This window comes from Sorghum bicolor, chromosome 7 (genome assembly GCF_000003195.3).
Source record: "Sorghum bicolor cultivar BTx623 chromosome 7, Sorghum_bicolor_NCBIv3, whole genome shotgun sequence".
In the NCBI taxonomy this organism is placed as follows: Eukaryota; Viridiplantae; Streptophyta; class Magnoliopsida; order Poales; family Poaceae; genus Sorghum; species Sorghum bicolor.
The window spans coordinates 57,816,641-57,843,343 of record NC_012876.2 but is presented as its reverse complement, the minus strand read 5'-3'; the positions used below and the strand labels follow the sequence as shown (position 1 = coordinate 57,843,343).

Genomic DNA, 26,703 nt, shown 5'->3' with positions numbered 1-26,703 from the left:
GAGTTCCAGGTTGAATTTTGTGCATGGCGATGTCCAAGGCGGAGTGGACTTTAATCATTACGTGGGCTTTTTGAACAATTTTGGCATCTCTTGGCATGTGTTATTGTAACAGATCTTGGGCTTATTAGACGGCTCTTCGTAACAAGAGAATGGGTAATAAGTGGGCCAGTTTTCCTTACGGGCCTTATATAATTTCCTATATATAAAGCTTGGCCTGCGTGTGGCAAGAAAACCAAAAGGTGACTTTTCCTTTTGATGAAAAAAGATAACAAGGTGGCATCTGTGATCTGTCCTTATATATGGGGGGGGGGGGGGGGGGGGGGGGGAGGCAAATTTAAGAAAGCTGACATGGCAGATAGGTGAGACGGTTTTGCGCAATGACAATCACTGTCAATTATCAGAAGCCTGTACATTCTCCACACCAGATCTAACACTAATAATATATAACAAAACTAGTTCATACATGCATATGTGGAGATACTCGACGTCTTAATTATATGTTCAAATCCACAACATAATTAATGGAAACATGAAAGTGGTACAAGAGAACCAAAGTAACGATCGAACATGAGAGTGGTAGAAGAGAACCTAAGTAATGATCGTTTGGTTTGCCCTGACCTCTTATTTTGTTGTCAGCTCTATAAAGATTAACCTAATCAAAGGAGATCAGGTTTTGGTTCCTACTTCACAAAGAGGAGGATCGTCAAATGATGAAGATGAGGTACAGGAAGATTGAGTCAACCTTGATGAAGGTGTTTGAGAGGAACAGGTAGAGATTCGGTAATAGAATTACTTTCTAGATGGTGCTTTGGGAAACCTTACATTCTTCCTTTTTGATCAAAACTTTATTTTGAGTTTGCGTGGACCTTCGTGCTTCTAGGTGTATAGCTATATGTATTAAACTATTAATCAATGCAGAAGTTAAGATATTAATATTATTCTTTTTTTTAAAAAAAATATTTATAGAATGAACTCTTAGACCGGAGAAACGGTCCAATGTTAAAATAGATCATGCATTCGAGAGAATGAGGGGTTAGAGCATCTCCAACAGTTTGGCATTTTTTGTTTGCCATTTGTTGTAGTTTGTCAACTCCCAAAATGATATGGCAAGTGAAAAAAAGCCATCTCCAAGTGTTTGACATAATTGACTTGGCAAAAACCAAAATTGTGGACCTAATCGAACGGAACAAGCCGCCGCCGCACCGCGATGCTCATCGCCAAACACACAGTCGCCCACCCCGTTCCCGTAGAACCCTAGGTATGAACGATGGAAACCGAAAAGGATCATATACCTTGCGATGTCTTGCGGCATAGAAGGGCGGCGCGATCGACTTCGCCAAAGAACGACAGCGCGAACCCTTGCGACACAGAACGGCAGCACAGAGGAGGAAGTTTCTATCGTGACAAAGTACCAGACGGACTATATACGGCGCGAAGAGTCCCTCACGTGCGGGAGTAGCGCGGAAGGAGTGCCCGATCAGTGTTTGCCAAGCGGCCCGCAACCTTGCATTTATGCCAAGTTCCCTCCCTCAATTGCCAAGTTGTCCAAATTACAAAACACAAATGCAAAACTGTTGGATACCTCATTTCGATAATTTTGGCAAATTACAAGAATACAAACTCCAAATGCATTTTCAACAATTTTGCATTTGTGTTTTGCAATCGAATATTGAAAGAAAAAGAAAGTGATATTTTTCAATATTCGATTAGTCCAAAAACGACTCCAACAAGAAGAAGGCACATAATTGTTGAAGAATACAAACCCCAAATGCATCTCCAGTAGTTATGTGCCTTCTTCTTGTTGAGTCATTTTCGGACTAATCGAATATTGAAAAATATCACTTTCTTTTTCTCGGGTAGACTAAAAAAAAATGGCCGCATTTACTTGCCTACACTACACACGAGGTTATGTGCCTCCAGTGTTGTAGAACCCACACCCGTTGGTACGTGCACGAGTTGAAAAAAAGGTACTCTAGCCTTGTTTAGTTCCGAAAAAATTTCGGATTTCGCTACCGTAGCATTTTCGTTTTTATTTGACAAATATTATCTAATCATGAACTAACTAGGATCAAAAGATTCGTCTCGCGATTTACAGACAAACTGTGTAATTAGTTTTTATTTTCGTCTATATTTAATGCTTCATGCATGTGCCACAAGATTCGATGTGACGGGGAATCTTGAAAACTTTTTGAATTTCGGGTGAACTAAACAAGGCCTCTATGCAAATTCAGATGCTGGCATGACGTGGCATTCCGGTCCTTGCTGGCGTATGTAGGTAGTAGGGCCTTTCGTTATCATGCAAAGGAAAAAAAGAAGGCCCATGGATGAACCAACCGCATGATTGGGAAAGAACTGGAGTTATCCACCGCGCGCTTCTTCCAAATCATGGCAGACGAGATCATTACGCCAAACAGCATGAATTTGCCGTAATGCACCACAGGCACACCGCAATGCAAGCCCGCGACAACAGGCATGTTTGGTTCTCTGGATAGAATTTGCCTTAATTGCCTTCTTTAGAACAGAAATCAAGATAGGACTAGTGTTTGGTTTCCCGGTGAAGTTGTCTGGCAAGAATTTGCTTGATGGTGGAGGAGAGCCAAATTGGTCCACCCATGCTAGCAAAGCTTGTTGTTGCCTTGCTTAGGATACTCACAATGCATGACTCTATCGTAGAGTCCATAGCTCATAGACTCCATCTTAAGAAACTATGCTCTCAGTGCAAAGTTTGTAAAGTAGATTCTACCCGTAAAAACATTTATTATGCAGCACAAAACAAACTGATCTGTTGTGGCATATCACTGTGTGATCCACCATACACTTAACATTTGATTCTGCACATATATGTTCATAGATGGCATCTACGCAATTCATCATGTTAACAAAGAAGTTGTGACTAAATTGTATATCAATGATATTCACAAAAACAATCTGTAATCCATAGAACCAAGCTCTGATGACTTACCCTTCGCTAGGAGCTGACATTGGCCACCATCCACCAAAGGGAGAAGCACTGACTGCAGGAGTATTGACAGGAACAGCAACACCTACTGCAGCAGCACCGTCAGTGGCATGGCTCTGAGTTGCAGATGCACCTACAGCCGGAACAAAGGTCATAGGACCATGGACAGACGGAGGTCGGGTTCCACGGCCACCACTGCCTCGCCGGAAACTAGACTTCTTTAATCTGTTCATCCTGAATCGAGATTTGGGTATGGATTTGGGTTAAAGACTGTCGCTAGGAGGAGAGGGATGCTAAGGTCATCGGTGATTCCACCTGGGATCCCTTTGTATAGCTGGCTGACGAACCTGGCACAGAGATCACCGGACGTCCTCTTCTCCGTTCCTAGCCATTCCCTGCTGGTGTGGTGTGGAGTCTGGAGGTGCTCGATTTGTATTCCCGTTTGTGAGATGGAGGCAGCGGCAGCGATTTGGCGGGGAAGTTGGCTTCCGCAGGAGCTCGCGTGCGCAGCGATTTGGCGGGGAAGCATCACGCAGGAGATGGCTCGCGCGGGAGTGGCCTGGCGCGCGGGAGGAATTGTGGCGGCGGCGGCGAGCGCGTACGGGATCTGAAGACTCGATCTGCCTCCCCCATCGCGAGCTCGGAATGGAGTCGAGTACCTCGAAGCCAACGTCGACTCGGAGTCCTATCTAGACGTCGAGTCTTGATTTTTTACTCTCTTTCCTCATTAAATTGCATGTCATGTCACCAAAGTGTCTACATGGCACTGTAATTAATAAAGATAGACTCCATAATAGAGCTGTGAGTGTCCTTAGTGTAGATCGTGGTGAATCTGTAGTCTCTTTGTTTGTTCTCATTCTCAGTCTGAAGGTGCAAGTAGTAGGGTTATGGTGATGGATCTAGAAAATATGTGTAGACGTTTCTAGATATACATTATGTTTAGATACGTAATAAGATCAATATATCTAGAAAAGCCAAAATGCCTTACGATTTAGAAGAGACGGAGTAGAAAGGGACTTCTTTTCATGTCTCTATGATTTCCAAAGAATGATCCAAAGGAAAAAGAATTTTAATCAAATCAATGGAGGAATGATCACTTACCCAATTTGAATTCCATCCTCCTTCGATACTAGGATATGCTCTAAGTTCCTAGACTTTCCTACAATGACTACAATGATTTTTCTTCAGTTTGCGAATTCACATTTTAGTTTCTAGGACTTTTAGCCTCGTAGTGAAGGACAAAAAAAAAGGTTTCTATAGTTATGAATCGGGTATAGAACCGGGGTAGGGGGGTGTTGATTGTACTATCTCTATCAAAAATGTAATTCTAGGTTTGGATTGTATTTGACCAAACATTTATGACTTCAAGTAGTTATACTATGAAAATACATTTCATGATTAATTTAATGGTAATTATTCAGTGTCATATATGCTAGGACCTTTTTTTATATAAATCTAGTCCAGATTAAAGATGTTTAACTTCTCAAAAAGTAAAAATTACATTCTTTTTTAAGACTGAGTGGATCCATTTATTGACAAAAATAAGATGTTAATTTATCTACGAGAGTCTTTACAGATCTCTAGAGGTAAAAGCCATTAGCAGAGCCTATGAGGGGTTGGGCTAGGGGCGTGATATATAGTTTCATCTGCCCCAAATCCACTAGTACACAGAGGTACTATACAGGCGGTTCGTAACCCCTTTTTACAGGCGGTTTGGCGAACCGCCTGTGTTTGGTGGCATGTGGAAATAATTTTTTCCATAATGCATTTCTACATGCGGTTCAGTTATGCCAAACGCCTGTAGAAATCTTTTTATAGAAAATATGAAATCAGTTTTTAAAAATAAGAAAAAATAATTTAATACTAGGAAGGCCCACTGGCTATTCGCTAGCCCCGTCTCCGTCGCAAGTCGTGCATTTTTTCATGTAAAATCGCGTGCCACACGATCAGTGGGATTCGAACCTAAGACCTCGCCCTAAAGCGTACCCTCTTCTACCACTCCACCTATCACTCACTTGTGTTTGTATTAGAGTTTAATTCCCCACATACTATCATAAACCAACCATAAATTGATTATTTGAGGCTCTAAACGGATTCAAATGGAAAAGTCGTCAACTACAAAGTTTTACAACTTTTTAAGATCTACAACTTTTATATTGGTAGTTCCTTCATCCGAGGTCATTTATAAAATTTGAATTTCAAATTTGAGAAATTCAAATGTAGTTTTCGATGTCAAGATGATTTCAAATGAAAAAAATTATCAACTACATAGTTTTATAACTTTTTAACATCTACAATTAAGAGTCTTCAAATCCTGATGAAGGAGGGCTTTGTTTTCCTGGTTGGGCCGACCGCCACAGTGGCCAAAAAAAATAGAGGCTCACGCAAAATGTGCATGATTGCAAAAAGCCAATTACATTGTGTACTACTATGAGTTTAATGCCCCCTTTGTTCACAGGAACGAACCAAAAAATGGGGTTATATGCCGTATACGTGTGTACTCAAAAGAAGAAAATCCGTTGTCCATTGATGTGTTCTTATTGCTCACAGGTGTCGGTCGTTAGTACAGGCGACACTAATGGGTTTGATTAGGACACGGGTTAGCATATCTGGCCTCCAAATTAAGGCGACACAGTTTCCGTCCTTTGATTGATTGAGGAGCTGACAAAGGGCAGAGAGAGAGCTAATTTGATGTACCCAAAGCAATGGCGCGGCCACTTGGACTTGGTCTTTTCATCTAAAAAAAATGCAGTGAAATAATTATCATAGATTTGAGCTAATAACTAATTTAGTGCAATGCTTGTATCTGTATACTTTGTCCAAAGCAGTAGCACTTAGCAGGCTCCGAAACACCAAAAAAAAAGAAACTTGGTAGGTTGGGTTAGGCCGTAGACAGGACCTGCTACCAGCCGGCAACAGCCAACTAACCTCATCAGATAGCCTACCCGGCCGGCCCAGCCGTCACCTAAACTGAAGGCAAATCGTCAAAATATTCTTGTCTAGCACTCCTCAATCCCTACCTGTGTTGTACCAAAGCATTTCAGAAACCGAAATTGAGAACCATATCCTCAAGACCTCTCGAATGAGCAGCACTTAGTTAACTAAACACGCCGCCGGCCGGCAGGGGCCAAAATCATGGTGCCACGACCCGTGCTTTAATCGGCTAACACAGTTGTCACCCTTGAAACCCTTTGTCCGGAGAAAAGGCGGCAGATTAAACTAGTGTGTGTAACTAACTGCAGGTTGCTGGTGATGATCTTTGCAAAATTAAACAAGGGTCGTCAAAAAGCTAAGAGGGAGCACCGTACCTCTTCTTATGTTAATTAATTGGTGCTTCAAATGATTGCAAAACTTGCAACGGAGAAAAGAAGGGGTTTAGCCGTAGACTAATGGATCACTAATGACGACCAAGCAAGCAAGCAAGCAAGCGAGAGATGAGATTATGAGAAGGTAGCTAGCCTGCAAGCATCCAATGAGCTTGCACGCACACACTTGCTTGGCGCAAGTGGGCAACGCCTTGATTGGCGATGCCTGCGTGTGGACCATCCGTGCTGTGTGTGTGGTCTGTGGGGCTCTTGTCTTGACACCTCTCTGAGTTGACCATCTGATTCTTGACGACCATTTGATGCAATGCAGCTATATATGTGATCGTGCACAGAATCTCTGTCTCCGAGACGCCAGTGAAATTTGCAAGCACCCAAAATTCATTTTTTTTTTTCAAAATTTTCTATCACATCGAATCTTATGATACATATATGAAGTATTAAATATACATAAAAAAATAACTAACTGTATAGTTTTTCTGTAATTTGTGAGACAAATTTTTTAAACCCCCAATTAATTCATGGCCAGACAATAATTATCAAATTTAAACGAAAGTGCTATGGTACCTAAAAAGTTTTCACCTACCTAAGGAACTACAAGGCCTTATTGTTATTTGTTATTAAGCTGCAACAGAATAGTATCGCTTGACACAGCTTTTGCTTGATCTGCGGAGGCTAGAGATTAAACTAAGTTAGTAATTAACAGGGACTATACTAAGCTGGCTGCTCCGGTGCTAATCAATGGATGATGGCCTTGGCCCCTCATGCCAGCAGAGGCTGGGGAGCCCACGTACCCAAACGTGCGGCCTCGTATTTCGCCGTGGAGTGGAAACACCTGTCCCTGTCACGGCAGATGAAGTTTGTTTGTTTTGGCACACACACAGCTGTTCGCCTTCGCCTTCTAATTCTCTCCATTGGAAGACAGAGACCAGGGGGTGTTGGAATGAGAGGCACTGTTCGCTTTCGATGATTCCAACCATTTCCGTTGTAGTAATTCTGAATTCTCTATCTCAGAACTGAACACACACACACACACACACAAATGAACGCTCCAACTCTTTTATCAAAGCAATCAATTAATATAAGCTTTTTGCATTGAAATGTACATGTGTGGACACAGATGTCCAGACTGATCCGAAGATCTTACTAACTGACGAAAGGAAATTTAATTAAATGGAAATGTCTATTACACGATCGAGGAAATTAGAGAGAATTCAATGGAATGGAATCCAATCAAACCAACGGAGCAGAGAAAAGCTGCAGCTAGCGGTCTTGGGCTGCATAAATGGTAACTACAGTAATAACAATCAAATTAACAGTGGTGAAAAATGTAAATCGGCGGTACGTGCGTCTTTTCGATTAGCACGGACGCCGAGGACTACACGAAGCAAAGGCAACATATACACTAGCAAGACGCGGGAACCGGAACGAATGATTGGTTTACCGCAGCTCTGAGCTTCTCTTCCAACTCCGGCGGGCTCCGGCCGGGCGCCGGCGCGGGGCGCGGGGGCTCTGTGTGCGTACGTGCTTGCGGTCAGCACGCGTAGTAGTCGACGAGCTCGTCGAGGGACTCCGGCTGCGGGTCCGCGTTCTCCAGCATCCACAGCAGGTGCTCGAAGAGGACGACCTCGCAGCCGATGACGGTAGTACCCGCCGCTGCGGCGGCTCCCCCGGTGGCGCCGCCGCCGGTGCGGTGGACGAGGGTTTGGAACAGCGGGTGGCCCACGAGCTCCTCGGCGATGAGGTACCGGCGCCGCGACTTGCCGACGTACACCGGGTGCAGGCCCTTGGGCACCTCGTCCGCGCCGTGGAACGACGACGCGCCGCCGCTGCGCGCGCGCGCGTCGCCGGAGATGGCTCCGCCGTCGACGTCGTGGTCATCGCCGATGGCCGATGGCGTGCGGGCGATGCGGCTGGACGAGTGCCACCTCCTGATCATGCACCGCAGCTTGCCCAACCCGCCCTTCGCCATTGGCTTGGGTGCCCTCCTCGTCCGCCCTCTTCTCCTTTGATGCGACACGGTAGCCGACGACCCACGAGGCCACGACCACGAATTCTGTGTGGAGAGAGAGAGAGAGAGAGAGAGAGAGAGAGAGAGAGAGAGAGAGAGAGAGAGAGAGAGAGAGGTTTTAGCGAGAGGATTCAGGAGGTGATGATTGGGAAGGCAGGCAGGGGAGGCGACGGCCGGAAGCTGCTTATATAATCGGGAGCTCCTAGGCAAGCAAAAATGAGCGCCTGGGTCTGAATGGGTTGCCTGGACCAATAATGACTGTGATTCGCCATTTACTGGAAATGAACTTAAATATTTTTATTTATTCTGTTTAAAAAATAATCTATTACTATTAGTCTATTATTAAATATATGACACTTTGTTATGATAAACATACAATATTAGCGTGTAAAGTGTAAAAGTATAGTTAAGTTATCAAGTGTAGTTAACTTTTTATTGTATTATTTCTAGTTAATCGAAAAATAATATTAACCTAAATCATCTATTTTGTTAATCAAGTTGGATAAGTATATGCTAACCGCACATCATATAGATATTTTAATACACATCCATGTTATGCATATCCTCTCATTAATATTAGCACAGACCTACAGCCAAACAACATTTTTTTCAGACTTACCTGGCCAGACAAATATCACTAAATTTTCAGGCAACTTCCCCCGGCTTCCATTCCCGATCCTGCAACAGGGCCGCGGCAACTGCCTGAGGCGTTTTTTAAAAGGTCATATGTAGTAGTACACTAAAAAGACCAGAGTACATATATATTAGGGGAATGAAATTCTTATAAACCTCACGACCAAACATAAAATTAATTTCATAACTCCTTAAAACTAGAGAAGAGCTTAATATATAAGACATTTAAGTAGGGTCTACGAATTTTGAATTTGTTTATCTGATGATAAAATGAAGTGCGAGAAGGCCTCCGCAATGCTCCATTCGAAACATGGTAAACAATATCACCGGACAATGGTGATGAAAACCACTCAGGCATCATTTAAGCATAACAGTGTTGGAGCCTTGGAGGTGAAGTGTAGAGTCGAAGATTTGTTGTAAGATTTACCAGACTCAAGCATAATTTGAGCGAAAATTTGTACCATAGGCAGTTTCTTATGTAAAAAATGCTTGTGGTGTATTACCGTGGTGTAGGCAGTGATTTATTAGGGCTTGTTTGGATTAGCTAAAACTAATAAAAAGCTATAGCTAACAAAAAGTAAAAGCTGGTTAATAAAAAGCTAGGGTTATACTCTTATAAAGCAAAAATCTCACTATCTAATTCTGTCAACATGCATGCAAGCTATCCAACTAGCCAATTCACTATCACACACAATTAAAATCCACTAGCTCATGCAATTGTAATATCCACGTCAGCAAGTCACATATTTTTTCTGAACATGCAAGCTGTCCAACTAGACAATAAACATTGTAACATATTTATGATTCTTCTTCATACCCACGGTAACGCGCACGGAATCCACCTAGTATATATTGATGTAAATGTCTCTGTTTGCTGCTACAAACTAGGTTGGAGCTAGCTAATGGATTATTGCTAGTTGGGTTAGTGTCCTCTTATTAGTTATTCCATAAGCTTACCTCTATTTGGATGAGCTATATATAAGTTCTATTAGCAATCTTTTCTTAGTTTTAGTTGATCCAAATAAGCCCTCAGAAAAAGCAAGCGGATTTGTAGAGGTACCACATTAAGAAAGCACATGTGGAAAACTATTTACACAAGTAATTGATGTAATAAGCACCTATAAATACTACTTCCTCTATTGCAAACTAAGACATATTTTTTTTATTATGTATAAGACATATTTGTATATCTAAATGCATAACAAAAATTGTGTATCTAGAAAAACCTAGACATCTTATATTTGGAATGGAGGGAGTAGAACGATACCAAGTAATTGATGTAATAAGCACCTATAAATACTACTTCCTCTATTCCAAACTAAGAGATATTTTTTATTATGTATAAGACATATTTGTTTATCTAAATGCATAACAAAAACTGTGTATCTAGAAAAACCTAGACATCTTATATTTGGAACGGAGGGAGTAGAACGATACCCGACATATTGTTGCGAGACTTTCTTAAGCAGTAAAAGTGTTGCATATATGAGTTGTACATACATGTGTTCTTTCATCAATTCTGATAAAAAGGCAAGGTAATGGAAAAATCCAATACAAGCAACTAACACAATATTGGATCAAATTATAAGATGATGAAAAAGTAAACAAATAGCATTGTTTGGATGCTTTGTACTTTTGATAGATTTAAACTAATAATGTTAGATAGTGGAGGATGATGTGGATGGCTTGTATATTACTAAAACTCTAGAGCGGTCCACATGTGTACCAAATATTTGTGTAACTTACGTTATATTGATTTTATTTTAAAGGGAACTATTTCTCCTAATTAATTATCATTGCTTTGGAACCATCACCAAGAATCTTAGTGTAATGCAAAACTTTGAAAATTAGGGTGTTCCAAATTAAATGCCAACGCCATTGACACAAAACTCTCGGATATAGCGGTAGAGCTAGTTTGAGAAGTAAAACGGTGTGCTGAGGGCTTGTTTGGTAGAGATTTGGGCATGGCTTCACAAAGCTATTTTGCAACTTCTCTTCGAAATGGTTCCCAGGAAACAACTTCAGCTCACAATCTTCGGAAGATGTGCTTGTTTGGTAGAGATTTAGGCATGGCTTCACAAAGCTATTTTGCAACTTCTCTTCGAAATGGTTCCCAGGAAACAACTTCAGCTCACAATCTTTGGAAGATGTGCTCTCACATACAAAAAGTAGATGGTGAAGCTCAAGAAAGTAGCTTCATTGGACTTATTTTGACGCGGCTGGGTCCTAGCATTGCCATGGGCAAAGTTGGATGCGGGGGCTATAGTTGGCCATGCAGCCCGTGGCCCGGCATTTTTGCCCGGCCCGGGCTGGCACGGCCCGAGGCATCAGGCCATGCTTGGGCCGCCACCGTGGCCCGTGGCACGGCTCAAGCACGGCCCGACGGCCCGGTACTTAATGGCTCAATAAAAAATATAGCATATTAATTCTAAAAAAAGAAAATATAGGTATGTTGGCCCATCCATCCATCCATCCATCCTGAGTGGCCGAGTAAGAAATATAGTCTGCTAATTCTATATAAAAAAGAAAATTTAGATCTGATACTAGCGTGTCACAACCTTGCCCTGGTGGCCCGCCGTGCCTTGGGCCGTACCCCGGCACGAGGCAGTGAGGCACGGCCCGACCGGCACGACGGCACGGCGCGGTTCGAGGTAGGCACGACACGGCACGGCACGGCATGCCGAGCCGCCGGACGGGGCCGGCATGGCCCGATGGCCATCTATAGCGGGGGTGAACACCAGCGCTAGAGCGGAGCCTGGCGCCGTGGCGGATGCTGGTGCAGGAGCGGAGCCTGCTTAGGATGGTGGAGCCCAGTGTGGGTCGGGAGCAGCGGCCAGCGCGAGGGCGGGTTGCCGAGATGGGAACGAAGGCTAGGGCCAGGGATGGAGACGAGGACAGGGGCACAGGTCACTGGGAGGGAGGAAGGTTTATTGTGGTACGCGTGTATGACAGGGAGCACATGAGCGGATAAGGGAAGAAAAGGGGAGAAGGGAAAAGGAAAGAAATAAAAGATAGGAATATTATGGATACTTCAATATTTTGGTACCAATACCAAGAGACGCTATATTACCAAATGACTCCTAAAAACTGCTTTAGCTTTATGAGCAAAGCTGATTGTAGAGCCAGAGCTTACATGAAGATAAGGTGTAGCAAACAGACCTGCGGAGGCCTTGTTTAGGGCCGGTTTGGTACAACTCACAACAGCTTTATGAGCTGTTGTGAGCTGTTTTTTTTTGCCAAACACTTATTTCTAAAACAGCTTCATGGGTGAAGCTGTTTTTCCCCTCCTCTCACAAATACATAAGTTGGATGAAGCTAGAAAAAAGTAGCTTATTGCAGCTTCTTCCTCATTTCTCTCTCTCAACTATGTATGAAGTAGTTGGTGAAGCTATTTTGCCAAACATTTTTTCCAAAACGGCTCAGCTTCATCTAGAAAGTCACTCATGAAGCTATTTTTTTAAAAAACAGCTTTACTAGTGAAGTTAAGCTGTGCCAAACAAGCCCTTACTTTCCCAAAAATTTAGCAAATTTTTTTATGATTTCTCGTTATATCGAATTTTGTGGCACATGTATGGAACATCAAATATAGATAAAAAAAATAACTTACTGCATAGTTTGTCTGTAATTTGTAAAATAAATCTTTTGAGTCTAATTAATCTATAATTAGATAATATTTATTTAAATACAAATGAAAATACTACTATATTTATTTTACAAAAGATTTTATAACTAAACCAGGCCTGAATCCAGAACCGTGAAACAGAATACCAGCAGACAGCATTCTGCAGCTATCCTGTCTACGGGCAGTGAGTGGCGTGCGACGCAACGCGAGGCAACACTTTTGGCCCGCACCGTCACTGCGCTGTGCGACGGTTGTAGCTGCTTTGCTGTACTTTTCATGCTATTCGTTTTTTAAAAAGTTAAAAACAGAAATTATTATTTACTGATTTATTATAAAAGAAAAACAATACTATTGCTTGTAGCTGTGTAGTATGCCCGTACGTAATAACAAGCGTGGCCAACTGGGGCACGCAACCTCGCTGGGTGCATGCTGTATCCGAGGGTGCTGCTGCACTGCTGGTAACCTGGATTATAGCTAGTGCGCAGTGGAAGACAAATTCCGGTCATTTGGTATCATATTGCCATGGATTTCCTCATAAAGAAGCCATGTGATAGATCGTCCTAGTTTGCGGAGAACATCACGGCGTTTTGAATGCATCCTGTTTCGATGCTGGGGCGGAAGCATTAACAAGAACTAGCAAACAAAATTAAAGGATAAAAGTGATATTCCTATCTGTCTCTTCTCCATCGCATATCTTGCATTTTCTATTTTTTTCCCATTCTTCTTCTTTTTCAAACAGCAGCTTCATTCCAATTGCTCTAAACAATAATGATATCTTGCAAATTGGAAGATTTCCAGGTCACAACATCAGGCCGCAATCTCAACACATGGTTGTAGTGCCATATACTACTACAGAGAGCATTTTCCAAAGACGGACAACCTTTGAGGGTTCAAATCTATAGCATTCAACACATAAATAACGCTTCTGTGCTATTGGACTGCAAACTATTTTGTGTGGAGCATGTTCGTTTGTCTTATAAGTCGTTCTTCTTCTGTCAGCCAACAGTATTTTTCTCTCACAATAAATCAGCGAACAATATTTTCAGCCATAACTTTTCAGACCAGCCATAACTTAAATAATTTACCCATGCCCTTAAATGATTTCAAATGGAAAAAGTTTTAACTACAAAGTTTAGGCCTCGACTGAGCTCCACAATTTTGATAAGGGGTGTGTCTACATCCAAGATTGTTAAATTTTTTTAAAAAATTTAAACCTCAGAATATACGAATTTAAAAGAAATATTTAAGACACTAAAAACTTTAAATCAAACTTATCAACAATAAACATGTATATCATGTCGTCACTACAATTTTGGTACTAACTATATACATTTAAGATTGTTTAGAAATTCTAAAATTTAAATTTCAAAATATGTGAACTTAGGCAGGTTGCAACTAAGGTTGGATAATGAGCCGAGCTAGCATGGCTCGTTCTGGCTCGTTAGGATAACGAGTCAGCTCGGCGCGACTCGTTATCTTAACAAGTCAGAAAGCTGGCTCAGTTCGGCTCGTTATGAGCTCGAAATGACTCGTTAAGCTCGCGAGCCAGGTATAAAAGTATACAAAATATAACATTTGCATTTATCTAAAGCTTAAAAATAGTATTAATACAAAAATAATATATCTAATAGTCTTAAGTTCAACAAAAAACTCATATGAGCTAACATATCAATCATCTGTAAAGTGTAAGACATATAATACAAAACTAATATAAGTTATGAAGACTTTTTCTCTAAAATTGTAGCTCGTTTGGCTTTCGAGCGGCTCAAAAAGTAGCCCGAGTTGGCTCATTATAGCTAACGACCTAAAATCTTGGCTCGGCTCGGCTTGGCTCCTTATGATAACGAGCTGAGCCAAGCTAAGCGGAGCCAGCCACGAGCCGAATGAGCTAACGAGCTTCGAGTTTTTCATCCAGGCTTAGTTGCAACTCACAAACTCAGTGATCACTGCCTTCCAACCTTTGCCATGTGCACCTTCAACAAACTACATTTCGCTGTCATTGATGCCTTTGGAGAGGGGCTGACCTCCAATCCAAAAGATGAGGGAGGACTTGGAGTTCTAAACCTGAGAACCCAGAATGAAGCCCTCCTCCTAAAGTTCCTTCGAAGTTCTACAACAAAGAGGGTATCTCTTGGGTCAACTTAATCTAGGAGAACTATTACCAAAATGGAAAGTTGCCAACTGATACAGGAAAGGGTTCTTTCTGGTGGAAAGACTATTTGAAACTTCTAGATAAATTCAAAGGCATGGCCAAGGTGACTGTCGGTGATGGTAAATCTTCTCTTATGGAGTGATATTTGGAATGACGCTATCCCATAATTAAATTTTCCTGAGCTATACTCGTTTGCCAAGAAAAAAAAAACAAATCTCAGTTCAAGAGGCCAAAAACACAGTAAACCTTTCTGAAGAGGCCTTTGCTCAACTTGCCCAATTGCAATACCTTTTAGACTCCATTCAGATTTCTGAAGACAAGGATCAATGGCTTAACACTTGGAACTCTAGTCACTTCTCTTCTCTAAGGCTTATAAATCTTTGAGTGGTCACTGCTGGGTGCACCTGGCCTTCAAATGGCTATGGAGAATCTGTTGTCAGAGCAAGCATAGAGTCTTTTTCTGGTTATTGCTGAAAGACAGACTAAGCACTAAGGGTTTGCTGATAAGAGGAAACATGGAACTAGAAAGTTTTAACTGTGTGCTTTGTCTCAAGTCCAAGAGGAGGAGTCCTTGCATCACCTCTTCATTAGGTGCCCTTTTGCAGCGGCTTGCTGGGAGTCCATGCTCAAAATAGATCAAGAACTAAGCCCTGTAGAAAATCTAGAATGGCTTTGGGCTCAGATAAATCAAGCTTTCTTTATGCAAATTATCATCTTATTCTGCTGGGCTATTTGGATGACCCGAAACAGTCTCATCTTCAAACAAATTCAGCCTTCAGTTCAAGAGTGTAAGGGCATTTTTAAGCAGGAGCTCGTAAATCTTCTATGTCGAGCAAAAAGGAAGTATTTTCCGAAGATTCAAGAATGGATAGATGCAAGATTATAAAAGTTTAAGAACTAGCACGCTCTTAGCTGCCTCTGTAGTTTTCTTTCTTAACATCTTTGTTCCTTAAAACTTCTGTACTGAATGCTTTGCCTTTATTTTAATTAATTTTCAGTAGGGGCTCGAAACCCCTCCTGTTCTTAAAAAAAAAAACTGGTGCCATCTTTTTGGTTTGTACCGCAATACTGATTTGGGCCATTGTGAATGTCAACAACATCACACGCAATATTCTACAGCAACTTTAGGCAATTGTATCCTATCGTCGCAACAGCGTACTGACCACATAACAACAGAGCACCGAGCTATCCTGGTCACCAAAGATTCAAAGATAACGCAGGAAATTTCAAAAATAAAAAGATAACGCAGGAGGATTCCTATTCATTTCCGATTGATCAAATAAAAACAAATTGGATTACTGATGACGACAGTGACAGACATGTGCATGGAAGTTTGGTGTGTCGCTATCTTTCCCCGGCTAAGGACTAACTCATTCCCCTCGTCGGCTTGTTAATTCAGATTTTGGTGAGATGCCCTGATGCTTAATTAAGAGCGACCATGATCCATGGGAATCGCTCGGAGATTTCTCCCCTCTGCCTAATAATTTGGTGTAATATCAAGTAATATCACAACATTATTCTTACAAAATTCCTGCAATCTTAAGATGATCTGAACCGCACATACATTCGCCAGTTGGTCGATAGTCGGCCAACTGATCATGCAGCAGCATACTCTTATGTGGCATTTCCATGATACGGTGATTGAATCCACAGAAGTTGTCAGGACTCCGGACCCTAGTTTATGCACTGTACTAACCTGTTATTATATGGCCTACTCACTCCGTCCTAAAATAGAAGTCCTTATGGGATATGAGTAAGGCCTTGTTTAGCTGATGAGGTGAAAAGTTTTGGATACTGTAGCATTTTTGTTTTTATTTGGCAATTATTGTCTAACTATGGACTAACTAGGCTCAAAAGATTCGTCTCGCAAATTACAGGTAAACTATACATTAGTTATTTTTTATCTATATTTAATGTTCCATGCATATGCCGAAAAATTCGATGTGGTGGAGAATCTTTAAAAGTTTTTGGGTTTTGGGGTCAACTAAACAAGGCCCGGTCAAACTTTTTCAACTTTGGCTAAGTTTATAAAAAATGCATGTAACATTTATATCTCAAATAAGTTTATTATAAAAATATATTCAACAATATGTCTAATAATACTAATTATGTATTAAAAATATTAATATTCCTTTATATATAATTACTTAAAGTTAAAAAAAATTGACTTCTCACAAACAGTAACGACCTCTATTTTTTGGTGCTTCTCCGAGGTGCTCCGGGTTCAGCTCTCAGGCTTTGTTTACTTCCATCAAAAAACCCAAATTTTTTCAAGATTTTCCGTCATATTGAATCTTTAGACGTATGCATGGAGTATTAAATATAGACGAAAATAAAAATTAATTGCACAGTTTGGTCGGAATTTACGAGACGAATCTTTTAAGCCTAGTTAGTCTATGATTAGACAATAATTATCACAAATAAACTAAAGTGCTACAGTGTGGCAAAATCTCACGAACTAAACACGGCCTCAGTTACGACTACGTGCCCGGCCGACTGGATTGCACTTGCACGATTGTGATAGGAGCAATCTGCCACCATGCTCTGACGTGACATTTCCATGATAACTCATGTGAAGCGGTGACGGATTTCAGAAAGCATTTGTTTTACAAGGTCAGGCTAATCCAAAATAGGTTTCCAACACAATACCTATAGCCTCCAACAGAGTACCTATACAGAAAACCTATTTTGGGTATCAGGGGAGGCATAACCCAAATTTGGGTATCCTCTCTCCTCGAGACCCATTTGCAGAGAGTGTTGTCTTTTAGGTCTTGTTGTTGGAGAAGACTAAAAATAGGTATGGAACCTTTTACCTGTAGCGCTACCTAAAGGACAAATGAGTCTTGTATTTTGAATGACGATTGTTGGAGATAGTCTACAGTGTGTAGTATATGTTACTGTTGCAGACCCCAAGGTATATATATCGCTATAGCTGAAACAGTCCCTGAAAAATATAACAAGCAGAAACAACAACGCCTCTGTCGACTGTCGTCGTCTGTTAGAGTCTCTGCATCCAGGGAGGTAGCAGTAGATTGCATCGTGCATAGATTGCGAGTTGCTCTCCCGATTGATTTTGGTCATTTAATATTTTTATATAAGAGTACTGAATATTGCTCTATTAGTACGTCTGAACACATAATAATTGAGTGGGTGTCGATCGACGGAGCTTCACTTTTGCATCCACCTTTCCTCGGGTCTTTTGCATGGATGGCAGAGTTGGTTGTTCTCTCCAACCTCTAAATAAACTTGCATGTTTTAAATAATACAGTAAGCTCTAAAAGGTCTAGAAGTCCAAATATATTTCACATTCTTTCGCGCGGACCAACTGCCTTTTTCTGTCTGTACACTGGTATGCAAAGACAAGTGCGAGACACCGATACAATTCGCAGAGTGTGTGTGCCAAACCGCGTGAATGAACTAAAATATTTCCCCAAAAAAGAAGTGTAGATAAACTAGAGTGGTGAGCCATACAGTATTTTAGTGCACGCATCAGTCTACTTTAATCAGGGCATGCAACTACTCCAAATCATTTGATGTCTCCTCTAGTTCCTTGCAAGAATCAAGGGAGCCAGCCACCAGGTTGGGCAAATAAAGGAAGCAAAAAAGAAGAAACATTTGCATTGTTGTCTTCTTCTTGATTGAACTTGATACCAATTGTTAGTTGACACCACTTTATGATTGAATTTGATATCCATTTGCATTGTTGTCGTCTTCTTGAATTAATTTGTTTTTATGAGCTTCTTTCTCTTTGACTTGAATTAAATGATTCGCATAAGCTTCCAAGTCCGCTTTCACATGCCATTAGCGGATATCTTATTGAGGTTTTGCAATCCAAAATATATCAAGTACTTGGGTTCAATAGCTTATGAATAAACTCATATACTACCACTAGTTTCAAATCAACCAATCAACCAATAGTGGTAGGCTATGAATTTAAACTTTTCATTTGTTTTGCATGACCCTGTTAAGTATGTACTATATGCACTAACCACATACTAGTAAGGGATGATCATGCACGTTTCAATGATGCCTTTGCTTTCTTGGAGTAGAGGATAGTCATATATGCTATAACAGTTCCATCATAGCCAGTTCGTAATCCCCCATCATCGCTGGTTTTGGCCCTCGGTGATGAAATGTTGACGGTGATGGTCATGGTCATCACCATCCATTCACAACTGATTGTCATAGGTGTTAACACCTTCGCTTAGTAGTTTGATCTACATGTGTACATGTCAAGATCACCGTTGTTTTGAAGTATAAATCATCCATGTAGAGGTCATGATCAACTTTGATTTGAAGTACAAGCCATCTGTGTATAGGTCATGATCACCGACACTTTGAAGTATAAGCCATTTGTGTACAAGTCATGACCACTGTTGCTTCAGAAAACACTCTTGACGGTAACTTCATCATACATTTGCATAGTCAAAACCATCAACGAAACACTATTTTGGGAGGTAACAAGCATAGCAATAGTAATTTTTGTACAAATAACATGGTTCCGTAGTTGTACATGTCATGTACTTCAAAATGGACAAAAGCCATGGTAGTAGGCGCACTTAGGGCCATCGATCGACCCACTCATAGTGGCTCGGTAGCTTCTCAACCCTTCCACAAGACTTGGTGATCCATCAAACCCCCAAGCAGTATCAACCCTTGGATGGATATTGTGTTCTCTCTAGATGGTTCACAAGCGAAGCACACGGATTAAAGGGCCTACATATCACTCATTGCACAAATTTAGTGGCCCCACTAGAGAATATCCACACATGAAGATGACGAGAAGCACCCCACCCTTGGAGTCTGGCCCACCTGTCATGGTCGGTGAAACTCCGCCTCCCCCCAAAGGTGGTCGGGCGACTACCCTTAAAGCTCCACAGCCTCTTGTATGCCCGCATGCAAAGAAACACAAAGTTAGATGATCTCCACCATACAATTTAAGACGGCTTGATCCAAAGGTGTTGGATGTGGAGCACATGGAGTAGCCTCTACTCTTCCTCTACACTATAAATATCCCCTACCCCCTCAATCTCATTCAAAAAATTAATTCATGACTCCAAGCTCTAGCAGTAGTATGTAAATAGGTAGAGAGTGAGGGTACCTGCCACTTCATCACTTTGATAATCAAACTTTATTAGTCTTCACAATGTTCTGCTAGATGTATTGTTTTATGAGAAAATCATTCCCCAATTATATTAATCATTTGATACTAGATGTATTGTTTTAGGGGAAAAACATTGCCATATTGTATTAATCATTTAATGGAATTGATGCATAACAAGCTAGTATAATCAATATATTAATTTGACGAAACATTATTAAGTACTTTTTCCTCAAACTAGCAACGTTGTGCTGTTCTAGATGCTCTTTGAGAATATTATTATTTTTTTGTATCAAAATGATATGGGACTCAATGATTGGACAGACAAACTATTGAATAACAAGGTGCTATCTGAAAGTTTTTAACCAACATGAATATGGGATTGCTAATGATTCATATTGTTGGGTACCATAAAAAGGGATACCCAAATCAGAGCAATAAAAAACGCCAAAAAACATACTAACTACAATCACCGGGGTACGGGCCCCAGTTCATCCGACCCGCCCGACCCCTCAGGGCTTCGGACGCAAGTTCCGACTCGCCCGACCCCCCAGGGCCTCGGACGCAAGATCCGACTCGCCCGACCCCACAGGGTCTCGGACGCAAGTTCCGACTCGACCGACCCCTCAGGGTCTCGGACGCAAGTTCCGACTCGACCGACCCCTCAGGGTCTCAGACTCAAGTTCCGTCTCGCCCGACCCCTTCCAGGCTCGGGCGCCGGACCCCATTCCACCTGGAAAGCAAGACTTCCACCGCACGGCACCGTACTCACGACGTGACAGGCACGATGACTCCCATACCGCAGCAGGGCAGGGTGTCGACTGTTCCAACCACCCTGGGCACTGCAGCTTCACCTTTTTCACTGTGTGCCTTACCTCTTTCACTGTGGCGTACTGCCTCACAGTGGAAAGGGAATGGGGGAGGTTAATCAACATCACTATTTGAGGTCTTTTCCCACTATTGACGGGACGACCTGCAGTACCGGCGATCCGACCCCCACGACTTCCACAGGGCTCGGCAAACCACCACAGGAGTGACCATCCCTCAAGGACAAGATGAACAGGCTTCAACAGGGTCGGGGCTGTAACTCTTCCACTCAGGGAACTCAACCCATGTAAATCTCTGTCTCCCCTTGAGGCTATAAAAGGGGAGCCAGGGCTCATAGCTAGGATCAGGTTCATACACACGCCCACCACACTCTTCCATAGAGCAGCGACCCGCACTCTGTCCACCACTAAGTCGAGACCTGGGACTTAGCCCTCTCTCGCAACCTGCTTGTACCCCCTACTACAAGCACCTTTGGGTGCAAGGTTATACAGAAGCCCCGATCACACTGGACGTAGGGCATTCTTGGCCCGAACCAGTATAAACCCTCTGTGTCTCACTTGCATCACCATCCAAGTTTGGGTAGTCACGCAGACTTATACTCGTTAGTGTCTAGACCACGGGTCTGGACGCCGACACATATATATTTCTATTTTACCATAATCGTATCATCAATTGAAAAGATGTTTCATCGATAGACCAAAAAAGAATAGTATAAAATAGCAATGTATTAGGACATTCTTGATTCTGTGTTAGAACTACTCCCATAGTTTTACGGTGTTCTCTTTACGAAACAAAACAATATATACAGGACATTAACTCAAATTCTCGTGACACGGTAGTTAAATTTCATAGTATGCCACAATAGTAGAATTGCCGAATAATAAAGTGTATATTTGAGCAATACAACAATTTTCTCAGCTTAGTTCAATTATGAAAGAGCTAAAATTTTGGATGGTTTTCCTCTTCAACCTTTTTGAGACTTCATTTTCCTTGCTTGACAAAGTACATGTTTTCTGCTCTTAACATTTGAGTCTGTTACATATTGTAATTGAGATTGTTTGGTATTTCCATATTGAATTATTCATAACCTTCTTAGGTTGAAACTTTTTAAGTTCTCTGATCAATTTCCAACACTTAGTTTAAATGGCATATATTCTGATTTTTATGTGTTTGCTTGTAACTTGGTGGTATTGCTTCTTGTGAAGTTCAGTGCTGAGATTTATGTGCTTTTGTCTCCCAAATCATAACCAATACTTTTTCCTTCTTAATCCTACAAGGATGTTTACAATCACAAACTATTAAGCTTCTTAATGTGCAACCTTGTGGATGTCTTGTTGATGTTGTCTGGATGCCAAGAGATGTAGTTTGTGTTTCATAGCGGAGAAATGTGGTAAAAGTTTCTTGTATCTTAATGTAGAGTTGTGGACTTGTTGTTATGGTTCTCTTATAGTCTTACGGGCTGCAATGTGCGACATTATTATCTAACCGTTGTGCCAATATCTTCGCATTTCATAGTGTATATGAATAGCTTCTTGTTTTCAGGTTAGGTGAGCCACTGAGCCCTTCAGTCTTATATATTTGAATTTTGAAAGCATAAATCGCTAATAACTCAGAAAAAATTGTTCCAACAAATCAGAAAAAAGTAAAATTCAGAAATATTTCATAAAATGAAAAACCCGTTGCAAGATCACTAATAACTAAAAATCTTCACCATATGCAATGATCCATACATTCAAATTTCGTGACCTCCATATAAATTTTATAGGTACAATAAGGAAAGGTGCACCATTGAAGATAACAATAGAATATATGTGTCTAGCAAGTAGCAACAAGTTAATTGATACAATGTTTTTTGAAAAAAAAAAACATCTCCATGGCTTGAAAGTCAAACAAATGCCCTATCTCCGTACGAAAATTATAATAAGCACAAACAACAACGCCTCTGCGGTCTTCTGTCAGTCTGCATACAGAGAGGTAGTAGATTGCATCAATTAAGGTGCATAGATTGCGAGTTGATCTCCCGATTAATAATTTTTGTATATATAAGAGTACTAAATACTGCTCAAGTGTTCATATTAGTACGTCTGAACACATAATAATTGAGTGGTCCTCCGGTCTTTTGCATGCATGGTAGAGTTGGTTGTTCTCTCCAACCTCTAAATAAACTTATATGTTTAAATAGTAATAAGCTCTAAAAAGTCCAAAACTCCAAATAGAGATTTCACATTCTTTGGCGGACCAACTGCCATTTGCTATCTGTACATTGGTATGCAAAGACAAGTACAGGACATCGATACAATTCGTAGGGCATGTGTGCCAAATTGCGTGATGAATCAAATAAAACATTTCCCCAAAAAAAATATGGATAAACTAGAGTGGCGAGTCGAGTTTAGTCAAGTGCACGCATCAGTCTACTTTAATCAAGGCAACTACTACAATCATTTGATGTCTCCTCCTTTAGTTGCTTGCAAGAATCAAGGGAGCCAGGCAGAGCCAGCCACCAGATTGGGCAAATAAAGGAAGCAAAAATGGAAGAAGATGATGATGTGCAATGTGCTACAAAGGCGTCCAACGATACCATGGCTGAAAGTACTATTCGCTAATTTATTGTGAGAGAAAAATACTGGTAGTTGACAGAAAAAGTGCGGCTTATAAGACAAATGAACAAAGCCAATTGTGTAACCCACAACCCATTTTTTCATATATACTTCTAGTATATTCTAATTATCTAATAAGCTCTTGACTGGTCCAGCACATGTTACACAGACGTTAAGTATAAGTGATTAGTTCTAAATGTGTGCAACCAAGCTAGCTGGTACCTGAGAATCAGGTTGCCGCTAGCCAGGCTCAATCCGTGCAACACACGGCACTCATCGGGTTGGAGTCTATTTCTAATCTCTAGGACTCTAGCTGCTGCGAGCAGCTCTTTTGGTTGCTCGTCTATCCATGTGTCAATGCGCTGCTTCAACCTGTGTAGCACCGCGCGAGCCAGGCTCACGAGAAACAAAACTCATTCGCATTTCCGTTCAGCCAGGCTGCTGTGCACCCATGTACCTGCTCAGACAAGCAACCAGACAACCGATCTATACATATGCATCCTTTCTTTTGCGTGTTGTTTAGTTGTGAAAAATTTTTGGATTTCGCAACTATAGCACTTTTATTTTTATTTGACAAACATTGTCCAATCATAAAGTAACTAGGCTTAAAAGATTTTGTCTCGCAATTTACAGACAAACTATATAATTATTTTTTGTTTTTATCTATATTTAATGCTCCATGCATGTGCCTTAAGATTTGATGTGACGGGCAATTTTGAAAATTTTTTGGATTTTGGTGGGAACTAAACAAGAGGATGTGTGTGTGTTGGGGTGGGGGGAGAGAGGCATATCCATTCGCAAACCCAAATTATTATTTGGTCTCAAATTACCTTTACCTGAAATACCCGATCAAAATTTTAGATAGTAACTCGATATCAAATTTTGATTTCTCAAACCTAAATTATCATTCGGCCTCAAACTACCCGTACCTGGAATACCGGATCGATTACAATTTTAGATAGTAACTCGATACGTATCAAAAATTGATTCCGGTATTGATACCTGGTACCTGAATTACCCATCATATACTTGTAGTTTATGTATATGTGTGATTACAATTTATCCGTTTGAACAATATTTGCGTAATTATGGAAGAGATATGTAGTTTTTTTACTTTGGGCTTAATTGTTTATGCTCCTGTTTTGTAGTGAAACGGTGATTTTGCTCTTATTTTTTTAAAACTTTTGTGATTTTATCCTTGTGTTCTTAAAATGAATGGAGAGTTTGCGTGTCTGTTTTCGCTGGATACACTAGCTAGCTAGGGCACCAAAGCACACAGACAGTGAGACACTGGGGACCGTGACACCAACTTGTTGACGGGCGGTCAGAGGCCTAGCGGTAGGCCAATTATCTAGCCCTGTCCTGTAGACGTCGATACGTCCTTGGAACAATGCAACCCACCAGGCAACAGTGCCATGCATCGGTCAAAATCTTGTTAACTTGTCTAATCTATTCACTATTTAGTACTCTATCCATCCCAAATTGTAAGTCATTTCAAAAATTTTGGAGAGTTAAAGCATTTTCACGTTTGACCAAAATTATAGAGAGAAATAATAAGATTTGTAACGTAAAGTGAATATACTATGAAAATATAATTAAAAAAGAATCTAATGATATTTAGTTGGTATCATAATTATTATTATTTTATCATATAAGTTTGGTCAAACTTAAAAAAGTTTGACTCTCCAAAATTTTTAGAATGACTTACAATTTAGGGTGGAGGGAGTAAGATTTTTTCTAACAATAAATTAGCGAGCATTATTTTTAATTATAACTTTTTAAACAAATGAACTGACTCGTGTGTTCTGTTGCTCTGTGGGCGAGAGCGCGATGAGCTCGGGGCGACTGTTTTAGAGATCCGGCCAGGCAATGGCAAAGCTCCTGGGTCAACGATGTGCACGCCTGCCGGCATCTGCATATGGTTCCCTCTTGATGGCCTGCATTATTGGCGTAATGGCGTTTCGATCGCTCTGACTTGTGAGCGTACATCTGCCACGTACGTACCGCCGTTCGTTCGACGAGACCCATCAACTGGCCACTGTTGTCATCGAACGGCCGATCGTGATTTATTACAGACTTGATGACCGGTCGGGTTGGGTCAGGTGTGGTCGTATTCGCTGCCTGCGCGGCCGACTCGTGTGCCATATATACATATATACTTACATGTGCAGGTGGTCAAGTGGCATGCCTGTGTATGTACGTACGTTGACAGGTACACTGGTAGATGACCACGCTGTCATGCACGCGTACAAGTGCTAATATTCATCCATCCTGAAACAGACGCATGTGAGAATCGAGGAAAATGATGAGGACGACCCATACCGATCGATCGATCGATCGATCGAGCAGCCGCACGCACGCACGCATGCGCGTGCCCACACACCACGGTGTGATGCACGGTAGCTGGCTGCATGCATGCGGCGAGCCTGGCTAGCGGAAATCTGTGGGCCGTGTGCGTGTGACCCGAGTGTGGACGACAAGACGCGTGGGTGCTGACGCGCGTCACGCCTTTGGACAAAAAAAATCTGTGGGCCGTCGTCACTTGAGGCGCAACGGTTTTTGCTGTGCGTCATGCCGCCGGCCGTACGTGGCCCTTTGTTTCGAGGCAAAACAGTGTGCTGTGCGGTGTGGTGCACGTACGCGCCGCCGGACTGTTTAACCAGCTACCATATCTGAATGTCCCATACTGATTTCCCAAACAAACAAATTGAGAATTGAGTTGGTATTGTATATGTTTAGCAAAATAGATGTATATTTCTTACTCTTCATATCTGATAGTTTTTTTATTATTAAGTTGAGTTTTTTTTTTTTGAAAGAACTGGAGGAGCCTACAGAAATTAAATTGATAAAATAGATGATTTTGATAATATTGTTCCAAAAAGCTAAAAAAATAAGGTACTCCAAGAGTCCATGTTTGCACTTCGGTTGTTCTTTCGGCTTGGAACTCGATCAACCCCCTTTATGAGGAATTAGACACCTTTCACTAAATATTTTTATAATGTTTTCAATAAAACATTTTATCCATAATTCTCCAAATAACTTTTCAACAAATGTCCCCAATAGAATTTCGAAAAGAAATTGTATGCAAAGTTGGAATTGTATAGGTTAGCAAAATAGATGTATATTTCTTATTCTTTATCTCTATTAGTTTTTTTTATTATGGTTGAGTAATTATTCTATTTTTATTTAGTGGTTTGAAAATGCAAAAAGTTTCTAAATTTTCTAAAGCCAAACGGCCTTTTTTTAGAAATAACATATAGGCTACTCTAGAAATAACATATATAGCACTTGGCATTGCTCAAATCACTAAAATGTAATGTCAATACTATGTTAAACACGTGTGTCGAGTTTTGTGGAATGTAGATTCTAATAACTACTAATTTATTTAAAGGGAAGAAAATGCTAACGGAAAGAAGCGACAACAGCCGTGTCATGCCAAAGGGTGTGGCATGACAAGTGGGAGCTGAGGTTCATGCG

At 41.1% G+C, this 26,703-nt stretch overlaps 1 protein-coding gene and 1 long non-coding RNA gene across 3 annotated transcripts; both read right to left on the bottom strand.

The window, feature by feature from the left end:
- On the bottom strand, positions 2,738–3,658 carry LOC110437118. Of its 2 annotated transcripts, none has more exons than XR_002455232.1 (2): positions 3,275–3,658; positions 2,738–3,193 (listed from the first exon to the last, which is right to left on the bottom strand). It is a non-coding gene; the product is annotated as an uncharacterized LOC110437118 (long non-coding RNA). The 2 variants fall into 2 exon arrangements; XR_002455233.1 differs by having other exon boundaries at positions 3,307–3,656.
- LOC8077887 (auxin-responsive protein SAUR50) lies at positions 7,339–8,487 on the bottom strand. The gene has a single exon (XM_002444415.2). The coding sequence runs from the start codon at positions 8,252–8,254 to the stop codon at positions 7,817–7,819; it is 438 nt and encodes a 145-aa protein (XP_002444460.1). The 5' UTR covers positions 8,255–8,487; the 3' UTR covers positions 7,339–7,816.

Coding starts and splice junctions, on each gene's coding strand:
- LOC8077887 (XM_002444415.2), bottom strand. CDS start 8,254: ATGGCGAAGGGCGGGTTGGGCAAGCTGCGGTGCATGATCAGGAGGTGG.